This window comes from Ambystoma mexicanum, chromosome 11, assembly GCF_040938575.1.
Source record: "Ambystoma mexicanum isolate Mex_15411 chromosome 11, UKY_AmexF1_1, whole genome shotgun sequence".
Taxonomy (NCBI): Eukaryota; Metazoa; Chordata; class Amphibia; order Caudata; family Ambystomatidae; genus Ambystoma; species Ambystoma mexicanum.
The window spans coordinates 1,480,325,522-1,480,339,918 of record NC_090934.1 but is presented as its reverse complement, the minus strand read 5'-3'; the positions used below and the strand labels follow the sequence as shown (position 1 = coordinate 1,480,339,918).

Sequence of the window (14,397 nt, the reverse complement as noted above, 5' to 3'; positions counted from 1 at the left end):
ATGCTTGATAAGGAGCTTTGATATACATGCGAATGAGAGCGGTTTGGAGGCCCAATATTGGAAACCTATTGTCACAGCGATGAAAGAGTGAACCGAGAAGGGAAAAGCCCTGGCAAGTTAGTACACCAGGCACAGTGGGTCCGGGACTTGCACCCAGAAAAGGAGTTAATAGCTTGGCCTGAGAGTAAACCGGGGGCAAGAGACAAAGTGAACATGAAATTGTGAATAAAAAAGGGAGGATTCATACCGCTTTTAAGGATTAATAAAGTTACAAATACCCTGGCAGGAGAGTATACCAAAGGTAGAAGCAGGACAATGTGAGAAATGGAACATTGTAAAGAACTGCATTCTTAAGGGAAAAATAAGACTGGTCACTTGAGTAAAGTTAAACTGTGGAAGTAAAATGTAACAAGTGGAGGAATTAAAAGGGAAGAGCCATTCCCCTGAGGCAAAGCGAACAGACTAAAGTGCTTAATGTGAAAGATGGAAGTAATTCAGGGGAAAAAAAGGATTTTCCTCAAAACGATGGGAATACAAGAACTGAAGGACCTCAAGGAAGAAGTTGTCCTCTTTCCAAAACTGTGGAGTGAAACCGCTGGAGATGAGCGAAGTGTAGGGAAGGAACCGCCTCACACCCTGCCACCCATATGTGGAGCAGTGGAACATTATTGACCTTTATACATAAGTGCTGGATGGGGGAAGGGAGGACCCCTTTCTCTATTACAACTTTTTTCTTTTCTATTCTGCACCGTAAAACTTTATTCTGAAAACTTTGAAATAAACCTACACAGCTTACCAGAATCCAGTTGTACACATTAAATTGAGTTTTGAGTGTGAAGATGTTTAACATTTTTGGACACAGGATGGTCTATCCTTTGTTAAACATCCTGGCGGACTTTCCTTAGTTTTGTTGAGGCAGGGGAACCCTGCTTAGGTTTATGGACATGTAGGATTGCCCGATCAACAGAACACCAAATTTGTACAAAAACGGATTACTGTGTCCGAGTCTTGCTCCTGACCCCTTGCAGTAACAAAAATAAAATCTAAAACTACAGATGTTGTGTTTTGTCAGATGAGCGTTATGACCACTTAGGCCGCACATTGATTCGCATTGATTCCTGTAAGCACTAGCTTTCGGCTATTGTTGCTCTCCTGAGGCTTTTTCCTGCCAAAATTAAACAATGAATCGATACCAGATGTCCTTTTGAATCCTCCCATGAGCGACTGGTATTCAATGGGATTTGAACCTGGAGGTAGGCCCTAATGTGCCAACTTTTCAAGCCTGGGTCGTCCTGTGGTTTGTAATTATTCTTTGTCCTGCATTTATTGTGGAAACCTCTGACCGATGGATTGGCAAACTAGTCGCCCTTCCTTTTAAAGGATCCTTCAATTGGGTCAAGGTGCTACTACACACTCTCCTACCTTGTTGTTTTAATGAAGAGATCATTCTTCCGTTCTTTGATCCTGGACTGCCATATCTCTGCCCTGGGAACTAGACTAATTGGGACAATAGATCCTGGTGGCTTGTCTTGGCAAGGAAACTGACAGTAAGATGGATTGACTCCTGTATCTCCTTCGTAAGAGCTACTATTTCACTCTCTTCTTGCATTCATGTACTTTTTACCAAACCAGATTGTATTGGTAGCATTTCCGAACAGGTTTTTGGCTCGTGAATTTGCAGGGCAACCACTCAGGCCACTGCTCCTACTTCCTACAGGCCTTATTTTTTAGATACCTTCCTCCAGATTTATTGCTTTCTTCTGCCAAGACGTTCTGCGCAACCTGTCCTCTTGAATTTGCTTGGCATAAGCTACCACTTGCTCCCAAGGTGTAGAATGTATGTAATTTGGCTCCCAACCAGGGTTGGGAAGGAGTTGGAGGACAATGAGGAAAAGACTACCTACATGGCGGTTCCGGTTTTTATCCCTTGCCCTCTGTCCTTCACAGTAAGAGTGATGCTTCGAAACCCCATTTAGTGGCCCAAGTGTGCTAGGACAAATAGCACACAGAGCCGCTTCTTAAAGGCTTTAAAGAGACAGCATTTTAATTTTGAAAGAATTTAAACTCTGCTGTGGCTCATAACCATTTAATTTTGCAAAGAACCATAAGACGATTCAGAATAGGCTTTGGAAAGCGCAGCCTGCCTTAACTAAACAAGAAGGCATCTCCTATGATAAGGTACTCCACAGAATGGGGCTCAAATGGACTTTCCTGCCACCACATCCTGCATTTCAATACAGGGACCACTAACCAGTGTTGACTACAAGAGCAGAGATTCAAAGAAATTACTTGTGGTGGGGGATGAGGGAGAAGGCAAGGTATTAATGTGTTTACTGATCGTGTGGGGCACACTGCAAAAACACGAAAGCCGCACAGGATTTTGAATGTGAACCAACATTTTAATTGGCAGCCAGTAGCAGGGCAATGCAAACCGAAGATATCCTTTTTTTCTCCAGACGATACAAACCCCCCGCACCCTCCCCCATTGGCATAGTTCACCAGGGCTCCAACGATCGCGCAAGGCCAACTCATCAAGCCAGAGCCTCCACCCCTTTGACACCGAATGAGAACAAAATAATCAAGTGGGACTTCATATCCTCAATTAGGGACTTTCCAATGGACCTCTTTGCATCCAAACCAACTACAACATTGGCACAGTCTGGCAGACGGCGGCAAAGGGATGCCTTCCTCCTGGGCTGGAATCCTTGCTTTGTGCTTGCATCTCCCCACACAGCCGATGGCCAGTCAGATTCTTTGAGGCTGCAATTGCATAATGGTCTTGATCGGTCATTCGTGCGCGGAAAATCTACAGGATACACTGCATGTGGATTGGCTCTTGGACGTACTGAATGTGCATTCTGCTCAGGGTACACTTTTTGATTTTTTTCAAGGCGACTTTGGAAAGGGAGAAGGAGCCACGCGTAGTCCCTTCTCCCTTTTCCAAGGCAGCCTTTTTTTTATTTTTCTCCCATTCATTAGTACGGAGCAAGTTGGCCCAAAATGGCGCCCTGTTGCTCTGTACTTATGAAGCAGTACGTGCATTCTAATGTTCCTAGAACTAATGTTTACTGAGACAAAACCTTTTCAAACTGCAAAAGAAATGCTGCTCAAAGATTTCGTCAACCATTAGTGTTCCAGAGCTGCAAACTCAGGAAAACTAGTTTCCCGAGTCTGCAGACCCGGAATACTAATGGCAATAAGCCTCGAGGTGGCAGGCCAGTACCGCCTGCGGTAATGCTCCCGGGCCTGTAACTATGGGCCCTGGGGGCATTACCTTGGGCGGTATTGGCCCACCGTCTCGGGGCTTATTGCCACAATATTGGCCCACTTGACATTGGTTCTTTGACTTTGTTTTTGCAGGGACCTTTGCTCCTGAATAGTCAGGCTCTTCTCTTTCAGGATGAGGACTGCATACTGCACGCCTTGCAATGCAGAACCTGGCAGAATACCCCAAGAACTTAGCTTGGGGATTTTTCTCGACAGGCAACATGAACCAGGCAGCTATGTTTTGCCACTGGTCATCATTACAAAGTATTGACTCTGACATCAGACCTTGACTTGTGTACTTGACAGACCTTGCAAAGATATGGCTTGCATGAGTCCACTTCTTTACCAATCTGGTGGCCGTTGAGACTTGCTAGAGCATGGAGGACTTGTTCTCCCTTTACTGCTCAGTGGTATGCGAGCACTTCAATTGGCTGCTCAAACGGTTGCCACCTATTAAATATCCCTATCCCACATCTTAATATTGTGTCATTAGCTCGCAAACCTTTTGAGCCAGTGACTAAACTGATGAGCTGTTTACGTTCAAGCCTGTTTCTAATTGCCATCACTTGAGGGGGCGGTGGGTCTGTGAATTTCTGGCTTCATGTATAAAGGAACCATTTAGTGTTCCACAAAGAGAAGGTAGCTCTGCAACTGCACCGTTCATTCCGCATAAAGAATCTGCTTTTCATTTGAATAAGGAGACCTGCTTCCCAATGGTGGTCTTTTGATCTACTCATTTTGGGATCCTGTTTTTGGGGGCGTTTCTTTATGCTGGCAGGTCTCAAAAGCATCTTGTGCAGATGGTCTCCTGCATTCTACATCCCTATTTCAAGAGGGTTTGTAGCCCCTCATCAAGGATTGGGTGCACATTCTACATCCCTATTTCAAGAGGGTTTGTAGCCCCTCATAAAGGATTGAGTGCACATTCTACATCCCTATTTCAAGAGGGTTTGTAGCCCCTCATAAAGGATTGAGTGCACATTCTGATTGGGCTGCAATCACACTGGTTGCTTCTCCTCATCCCGTTTCTTTGGACATTGCTTATATGGAGACTGATTTAGGAGCCAAGACCTGGTTGGTTCAGTGGTGCTCCACAACTTTTGGCTAATACTGCAGTTTGCACAACTCATGTTGGTCTTTTCATGTTTGCTCTTGGGGAATCTGATTGATATATGATATGACATTTGTAACGCGCCTATACACAGGTGTTTCAAGGCGCGACGAGGCAGGGAGGGGAGGAAACAAGGGGAGACAGACAACGATCCTACTAGGCCAGGTGTCATTCAGATCGCGCAAGTGCGGGGGAGGGGGAAAAGTGCAAGGGGAAGGGGAGGGGGGGAAGTGCAGTACAGTATTGTGGAGCAAAGGGAATGGGACAGGAGCAGAAGGGCGGGATGAATTGAAGCAGCGGCCCACAATCTCTAGCTCTTCAGATGTTTTTTGACTAAGGGGGCCATTACAAGGTTGGAGGTAGCCATGCTGCAATTTGCAGCATGGTTACCCCCTTACCGGGTCCGGGTTCCTTAAATGAGGAATTCCGGGCCATTCCAACCTTGGAGGACTTGGTAATTCCTCATTCGAGGAACCCGGACCCTCTACATCCCCATTCCCATTCGAGCCTCCATAGGGCTCAGTGGGAATGGGGAGGGAGCTAACAGGCCCGTTAAACGAGCCCGTTGTTAGCTCCCGGGTCTGCTAGCGGGACCCGCTAAGGGCACCTTGTTTTACCAGGCACCCTTTGCGGGTCCCCCGAGCACACCTTGTAATGCGGTGGTAGGCGTTGAACAGGGCCGGCAGCTCTACCGGTCCTGTTAAACCCCTACCACCAACCTCGTAATGACCCCTGTGAGGGACCTGAGGGTGTCCTCACTACTATGCCCCCGTAGCCTCCCCTCAGGTGTCCAGGGAAAGGCCATCGCTTCTGGATCCTGACACTAGGCGTGGATATGTGAGGGAGGATCACCTGGATGGAGGAAACATGGGGAGAGGACATCCTGAGGTGAGACATGGGATCCCCCATTTCCTTTTCATAATGAACCCTCCATCCCACAAGCCTTTATAGTCTATTGTCAGCCCTCGTGCTGTTCTTACCCTAAAACATTCCCCAAGAAACAATACCCTACTGGGAAGAGGAAGAGACCAACTAGAACACGCCTTCATTTTAGAAATGCGCGCACACATAGATATCAACTGGGTACTGAGATGAGGAGGACAGCAAGAGTGAAGCATGACTACCGCTTCAGCAGTGAGCAGTCTAGTCCGTTTTGGTCCAATCATGATGGCGGGAACTTTAAAACGTGGAATCCTTACAGAAATGTAGGCAGAAGCAGTGGCTGGGAAACCAACTCTGATCAGTGCTGTGGAAGGAGGAATGCTTCTCGACCCGTGTAGCGATGCAGAGTTTCTGCAGCTGGAAGCAAAGCTGAGGGACGCTGGAGGGCGGTAGCAGACTGAGAGGAAGGCTGGTGTGACTGAGCGAAGCAGTCGCAAGAGTCCTGACCTGCAGCTGAGCATCGCCGGGGAGCAACGCCATGGAGAGCCGCTGGGAGAATGAAGCAACGTACTGCACTGGAAGGAGAGAACACATGGTGGCAGAGGACCTTCACGCCGTAAGCTCTAACCAGTGAGTGTGCAAGGAAGGGAAAACACTGGGTTGGCAGCTGAATAGGCAAACTGGGAAGTACATTGGTTTGGATAACAAACTAAGTAGTTTTGAATACTGACCGACATGAAAAGCATTACAAGTACTTTTACCAAAGGAAAGGCATTAGAAGTATGTATACAGTACCGAACAGAGTGAAAGCGAGTTTTAGGTACTCTTGAATATTGAGTGGAGTGAACGAAAGTTGGTGAATTTGGCACATGCCACGAACTGTAGAATCTGAGGCACAAGTGTTGGCAAAGTTGAGAAAGTATCAAGAAGGGTATGGTATGAGAGAGCAAGTATTGCACACAGCCTAAAGTGCTCAAGGAACTGCATGTTACAAGGAAACCCGTATTGGCAAGCCAGTAGAACACAAAGTGCAACACATGCATGGTGGCCAATCAAGCCACAGTGTCAGTGTGGCACAAGGAATGAATCCAGCAGCACTGTCAAATTGAAGGAGTTGCACATTGTTGAAGGAAAGCAGCCAAGGAGTAGTAGCAGTTGCATGACCTGTAATGGGTGGACCATGTGCTCTGACAACTGTGCCTAGACAGAGTCCCTGTATGGAAAAGCCACTGAAAGTATCCATAAAGAAGCTTCTGTTTTACAACAACCTCTTATGTGAATTAAGATTAAGAACTTGAACTACCTTTGTGAACTGGTGGAAAGTATGAATGCCAAGAGCGGGAAAGTGTAGCAGGGATCTGTGCTGGCTTTGAAAAGCTGGGAAGTTTACCAGGGATCCGTGCTGGCTTTGAAAAGCTGGAAGATGTCACCTCTTGGGGAAGGGGGCCCCAGGGGGCCCCAGTGCTTTGTCAACTGTTTAGAACTTGGGGAAGCGGATTACAAGTCAAGAGCTAGAAGAAGCTCTGAACTTTATTTTGAACACTATTTATTTTGATGCTGACATCCCTACACTTTGTATACAGTTAGTTGTGAGGGCAAGTATAGGTTTTAGACAGTTATTTGATTTGGACTTCCTGACAGACTATCCTTGGTTTTCTTTAGGTAGGGAAATCCAACCTTAGCATAGGGCAAGTTGGGCCTTAACCCACTCTGCCTTTTTAAATTAATAAAAACGTTGGGAACCAAACTTGGACCTGTTTTATTGGTCTTCCTCATGATGCCTGGCTAGGGCTGAAGGAAGTCCAAAGCATCGAAGGTTGCAGACCCCTGGACTAAGGCTACAATAGTCAATATGGTGAGTAAGTGAAACTGTCCTTGCTAAAAAGGTATGGAGAATTTTCTCAATTCTATTTCACTTCTAGTAGCGCACAAAGCCCATGGGCATCTAGATGCTGATGGGTGCAACATAGACTAGGTTAAAATGGCCGTGCAGAAATGTGGCAGGCGGGAGCGGTTAGGTGAATGGATGAGTTGAGTTTTTTTCAGAAAAGAAGGAAGGAAGGCTGCTCCCGGACTAGGATTGGGTGATTGTTCCAGTACGAACTGGCAAGCTGGCGCTGGCTTTTTTTAAATTTATTTTTTTTTGCATTTAAATCAGAGTGATGAGGCAGTGGCTGTGAGCAGATCTGAGGGGTCTGGGCATGTCTCTCTTGGCGTTCTTGTTGAGGTATGGGGGAGCGTTGTTGCAGAGAAAGCACTGGGTTATAGCAAGTACTTTGAATGAAATCTGTTTGCGGACAGAGAGCCAGTGGGCGCATCTTTGTGCCTCCGAGATGTGGTCATGTCTGGTCAAGCAGAGGGCACCCCGGAGAGCATCGTTTTGTACGACCTGTAGTTTGGCAAGGTTTTTCTCTGAGGTGCCAGAGACTGCATTACAATAGTCCAGTTTTGGAAAGGACAAGGGCCTGTGCAATAGTGAGACAGTTTTCTGTGGAGCGAAAAAGCTTGCAGGCGGGGATAAGCTTGGTTTGTGTAGGCTCGGGCGATGTTTGACATGGCGTGTCATGGTAGATTTCATCCAAATAAACTCGTTTTTGCTGAGGTGACGACAGGGATGGAGTGACATTCGATGTTGAAGTGGCTAAAGGCAGCGTCGAGTTTGAGACAGGTGGGGAAACCAATGAGAAGTAGTTGGGTTTTCTCATGGTTGAAGCAGAGGCTATGGTTGTGTTTATGCTGTTCACTTTGGCGGTGTCTTGTGTGTGGTTCACAGATGGGGATGAGGATTTGGGTGTCGACATAATAAGTCATGTTCAAGGTGGTCAAAGGGGGCTTCGCGTAAATGTTGTAGACCGTATATGACACAGGAGCACGTGGGACTGGGCAAGAGATTGGCGTGTGGGGGGCAGCAGCGTCCCCCGGCGAAGACACTGGAGGATCGGTTTGCTAGGAAGGCAGAGATCAATTTTGCAGCTTTTGCAGAGAAGTGGGCAATGGAGGTGAGGTGGTGGCAGAGGGTTTGGTGATCCATCAGGTCCAAGGCAGCCACAAGATCCCAAAGGATCATGGAGAGTTTGCCGGCATCCATGGCTTCGTCGCACCTTTGTTCTTCCTATTGGAACACTTGTTGTTCAATTATCTTGGATTTTGCAGCATCAGATGGATAATTTGAGGAGTTTGAATGCCCAACCTTTTGTATGGTAGTTTCACTGTTGGGCTATGTGTTTTTTGTTGGATCCCACCTTTAAAGTTGTTTTTCTATAGTCTATTGCAACCTCTGCCTGCTTCTTTCCCCCTACACTCCAACTTGCAAAAAAAGCGAGTCTTTAGTAAAATTTTAAAGTAGATTTGATTTTTTTTTTTTTTTGGGTGTTTTCTAGGAAATGTATCCAAAGAGAATATTTTACAGTAGTTCATGGCCATTTCAGAGGCGCAAAGTGGATTACACTGAATTTCATTTGCAAAAAATTGGATGTTTAAAAAGATGAGTGTAAAATGTTGCTTTAGAGTTAATGTGAAGAGTCGAGGTACTTACATCTGTAATAACTCTGGGACTGACGTTTCCCTTGAACTAGCACTACTGACCCATCTTTTCACGAAGGATGAACATATTCTTATTAAAGTAAAACCCACTTTTTGTTTTTATTCAGAAATCTATACAGATGACCTTCTTTGTCTTCACGAATGTGAAATCGTGCGCATGAAGCACCATTATGAACTACATAAAGATTTGTTTGACGGCGTGCAAAAATGGCAGGAGAGCTGGAAACTCCTCTTGGAATTGGAGGTACTATTTTGTGAATGGTCAATGTATTGAGTAGATAAAGTGGCTTTTGTCAAGCTATGCAATTGCAAATATATGGTTTCTAACCAAAGTACTAGTTCTCAAGTTTTACTTTTCACTTGCAATGGAGCAGCACAAGAATTGTTGGGCTGAATCCCCCCAGGTGTACTCCAAGACATGTCTCCTTTAATTCACTCGGTCCATTCTTCCAGCTAAGTGCACACTTGTGGTTCATGTTCTGCTCATGACCTGGTCTGCTGTGGGGCTGCGCAGGTGTAGCTTCTCCATCTTCTGCTACAGTAGATACATCTGTGCACAGGGCTTATTTTAACAAGTAACTGCTGTGTCCTGGACTGTCACATGTTTGCTGAGAGGCCCGACTTTATGGAAGTTGGGTGCCCAGTGTTGCCTGTTGCATGTGTGAGGATAGAGAATTCAGATTGTTGTCATTGGCAAAGACTCATAGTAATATTGCCTGCAGTAAGCAGGCCCACTTGCACCATGTATCGGATGTTCAGCGTTGTTCCCTTGGCCAATGCTTTGTAACATGCCTTCCTGTGTCCTTCCTTCCCATGTCCTTCCTGCCTGCACTTGCCTATCATTCCACAGTGCTTCCTTCATTTCTCCCTACACCCTTGCTCCCTATACTGGCCGTGTCTTGCTCTGTTTCCAAACTCCGTAGTGCTTGCATTTGGGCTCCCATCCTCTGCTTTCCTCCCTGGTACTCCTTTCCAGTCATCCCTACATCTATACCCTTTCCTCCTTAAATGAGACTTTCTGTCGATCATGGACTGGATCAGAGATTGATGTGAAGGAGCATTAATTGTATAAAGAAAAAAAGATGCCTTTTGGAATGCATGGGTCTAACTCCTTGCAGGATCCTGAGCACAAAGGCCACTCAAACGAAGGTTAAGCATTTTGTTGCACCTGTACAATCTTGTTTTATTGTCTCTTGCGTCGCTACTTTTTGTTAGAAAAAAAGAAAATTTGGGCCGTACTGCTGATTTACCGATGTGTGGGTCCTGTGAATGGCACTTTGGTCCCAGATCCGCCTTCTTTCCCCAGAGTGCTTATTTCTGTCCCAACTGCAATTACTGCAACATTTACTCTGTGAGCTCTTTATCAGAGGCTCCGGTGGCCTCCCGATAGTTGCTCCTCCGGGGGTGCCCCATGTCAGTGGTTTAAAACCCGCCATGAGAGGTGTGATGTGGTTCTAGAAAAGACTATCCAGGGCATTACTGAGGCCATAGGTTTCTAGTGGTACAGAGGCTATAGCCCCCAACTGCTCCATAAACCAGTCGAACCACGAATCCTCCCTTTAGGTCAGGGAGAAATATTGGTTAGAAATATCCAGCATTCTGCCAAGACTGACTTATTTATGGCTCACCCAGGTCTGATTAGTGGGAGACGCAACAGTCGGCAACTCTGGGGCAAGCACCATCATTGCAAGAAGCTCCAGACCTCCTACAAATTCCTTTATCAGAAGGCGAAGCCCCTCAATCCACTCGACTGGTGATCGGTGCTAACGCCCATGCATGTTCGTGCTCACGTGTTGAACGTCAGTTTCAGAGTAGTCCTTATGTAATTTTCTTACTACAGATCTGTAGTAATCATAGCTAGCTTGTAATAAAATGGTTTACATGCTTTTATCCTGGCATTGCAGGATGCCTTGTGTTAGAAAACCAGGATGCATAGGCTTGTATAGTTATTGCAGGGTGCCCTGTGGTATAGGCTGATTACAGTGCAGTTAATCGACATCTTCCCTCCATAGATCCATGGAAGAGAATATACCATGGCTCGTGTGAAGCTTTTATATGTTAAATATATTCTGTACTGTCCCAAAAATGGTTGCCTTGGCCCCCCTCCCCTGACAAGTCCATCAAACCCATCTAGTTTCACCATTTTATGACATTTGAGTGTCATTTTGATTACCGTCAAGGGGTATAACGGTATACTGTTATAGATACCGTGAACAGCTTAATTGAACTATAATAACCGTCACGTTTATACCTGTATTCCATTTTAGGGCCTGCAGCTATTAAGTGAGCTTTTCAATCTGATTTGGAAAGGCTGCAGTAAGCAAGTGCTGCGCATTCTGGATCTTGCACTGTGGGATGTGGCGTTTGGCAGACAAGAGCATAGGGAAAGTGAGGCCACATTAGTAACTGCAGCTTTGATGCTGTGACCGCTCTTTCTCTGTGATCAGTAGGGTCGAGTTAAAGATCAGCCGATTTGTAGTTTTACCACCAATTTGAAAGATGGGGAACTACACATCCCAGAATTCAAAGGGGGGAATGAACTGGATGCCCTTCTGATGCATGTCCACAAAAACGGTAGCTCTGTAGACTGTATAAGCACTGGGCTATCCGTGCTTTGTGCTAGTATATAAACTGTCCTCAGTGTAGATGTACACATTGGCACTAGAGTTGTAGCTTTGCTTGATCCTTCACCTGCCTTCTGCATATGGCACTGGGCAGGACAGATTCTACATTCAATTTGAAGTATCCAGAGCAATGGGGGTGAGATATTGCTCAGGTCTATCCTCGATTTGTGGCACCACCCATGAAAGCATTCCTCCGTCTCAACTCGCATGACAAGGGTCCTAATGCGCTCAGACCTGGGGAAAGTGGTAATGATGGGGCTGTGGGGATGTGGTGGTCTAGGCCAATATGTATTTTAACTGTCATTTTCAAAATGTTTTTGTGCCACCTATCTTTAAGAAGGTAAATTAACATGTACTGCCAGAATCACGAAAGAAATCAACAGCGCCCACTTAACGCTGTCCTGTTAGGATTACATGGTCAGTGGTGACTCCACATCAGACCTTTATAATACACCAGGCAGATGTTAAACAAGCTATAGTGATTTGATCAATATGCAACCTTTCAGTGAGTGTGTTGGCAATGACATTTTGATAAAAGAAACACAATGACGTGGGCTTTCAGACCTCACAAGTGACTTTTCTCCCTTTTAATGGGATAAAGAGTTATCAAAACAAACTTATGACTGATCGCAGCGAGGGGTCATGATGCCCATGCCATGTGGTTCCAAGATAATTCAGGTCGATTTTCAAAGCGATGACCTGCACTAAAGGTGCAAGCAGCAAGCTCATTGCTCAAAATGTGCATTTTAACACTTCCACTAGTTACTCTTTCATTCAAAGCGATCAACGAGTGAGCGCCATGAAAGGCCAAAGCTGCAGCCGCTTTAGATTCCTGGAGGATCAGCTAAAAATGTGCACAGACAAGTTTCAAAATGCTGACCATTTATAACCTTTAAGAAAATATTTAAGATTAGTTAACTCCACCTGCTATGCCGTGATAACCATGATATACCGTCATTTGGCAAGAAGGTTATCATACCGCCACAAAAACCAATACCGTGACACCCCTATTACCGTCCCCACTATTGCTTTTGGTTGTATGACAAAATGTAGGAAGCATGTGAACTCAGTGTCTCGTTTTGCTGTGGAAATACCTTACTGTTAGTTTTTTACATGAGAATTATTCACTTTTTTCTATCGTGGACACATCAGTGAATTCCAAAACTGGGGGCCCAAGGCACATTTTAGTACTTGGCATTTCTTTCACTCCAAATACTCCTTCATAAAAGGTGCTTCTAAAGCAATATAACTTCCCTCTTGCCATAGTTTCGCAAATGTTGTGCTTTCATTTTATATGCAACCGATCCAACCTCCCCTAAAGGTGGAATGGGATATGCGAGTGGTCAAAACCATCAACTTGATGCCATGATAATTCAGAGCATGTATAATTCTAATTAACGTTGAGCTGTCAACATTTGTAACCACCAATTATTTTGTCGAAGTTCGAACACACTGTTGTATTTTTGCTTTGGTATAAGGTAACAAATGTTCTTTAGACAGTTCCCTGTTCCCCACCCACCTCCCCCTGAAGGACCAAGAAATCTTGTCCAGCAGTCCTTCCCAACACAGCTCGTCTGCTTTTAATAGTCTACTTGAGGATATCATGATATTTTTTTGGGGAAAAAACGAATTGAGAAATTGCGTCATTTCTTGTTGCTTTTTCAACTGTAAAAAAAATAAGCCGGGGGAGTCCCCGCACCTCACCTCCCCTCCCCTCCCCTCCCCTAACTTATACCCTTACCCCACCCATTATTTAATATATATTAAAAAAAATTCCCTCCCCCTCCGGTTCTCAAGCATCTTGTGCTTTTAAAACCACAAATGCATTCATGCATATTTAACATTTGGCCCTAGTGTAAGAAACAAAGGCATAACCCATCCACTCTAGAGCACTTTGTCAGCATGGCCCGACAATGAACCAGAGCCTCTGGAAGGAAATCAGGTTGTGCCCGCGTGGGCAGGCTGTTGGAATGCAAACCTGGGACATGTTTCATGGTTACTCCTGATTTCCACGCTCCACCATATCCATCGAATTGCTTTTCCTAACACTAAAACTACTACCTTCATTGAAAGATGTGTGTCCAATGCTCAAACCACTTCTTCAGTTGTATTCTGGCTAAATGTCCCAGTCGCTATATTTCTGTAATTTAGCCTACGTGCACCTTGTTTTGATGCACTCTGAGTTGGTACACTACTTAGGAACTAAATAATGCATTTTTTTTCTGGCTGAGTGCTATTGCAGGTATCAAAGTTGCTGGGAGCTATTTGGCACATGGTTATGCCAACAGCTTCCAGGAGATGCTTTTGATCCCTTGGCCAAATGGTGCTGTACGAAATTATGTGACAAACTCTTGTTTGCACCTTTATACATGTTCCTAATCTGATACAAGTAGACTTTCACAGGCTGATATATAGGAGGCCGTGGCCAGGCGGCAGACCATGGAGACTTGTTCCCTATTAGACACAGTTCTGAGAGCCCCCAGTAACCTGCTTAGCCCTACCTGAAACCTCGGCGAACATCTAGAGCACGATGCAGCGCTTTGTTGATGCTGAATTGCTGAGCCGTGGGCTGTAGTGCAGTGCAGCTGGAGCTCAGCGGATCCATTAAAAATGGTGCCTTATAGCTGCAGACTGCTAAAGCAGCTCTGGGTGTCTGAGGTCCTTCTGACCCTTTCCAACACAAATGCTGCTGGACTGAAGGAGCTGGCAGGAGCGGAGGAGGCAGCACAGAGGAAATAAGCGCCCTGATCCATTTGACGGTCTGGGCACCCTCCCCAAATTGACATTGAAGCATGCGCTCCCCTTCAGGGCCGGTGACAATCAAGCGCAAGGTCTGAAATGTGGCAGGGCGCCATGCAAACAGACGGCTGAGACCCGCAGCACTGTTGGTGTGAGGAGCTGGCGAGTTCCTGAGGGTGGAGAGGCTGATGGACGCCCAATTCTGGTGGGGCTTCCCGACTAGGAAACCAT

The 14,397-nt window shown here is 45.7% G+C and overlaps 1 protein-coding gene across 1 annotated transcript in view; it reads left to right on the top strand.

Moving 5' to 3' along the window:
- LOC138504607 (protein regulator of cytokinesis 1-like) overlaps positions 1 to 14,397 on the top strand; it is a 281,049-nt gene that overhangs the window by 160,026 nt on the left and 106,626 nt on the right. Inside the window, exon 8 of the mRNA XM_069625204.1 lies at positions 8,911 to 9,047. Coding sequence (XP_069481305.1) covers positions 8,911 to 9,047 — 137 coding nt within the window. The remainder of the gene's footprint in view (positions 1 to 8,910; positions 9,048 to 14,397) is intronic.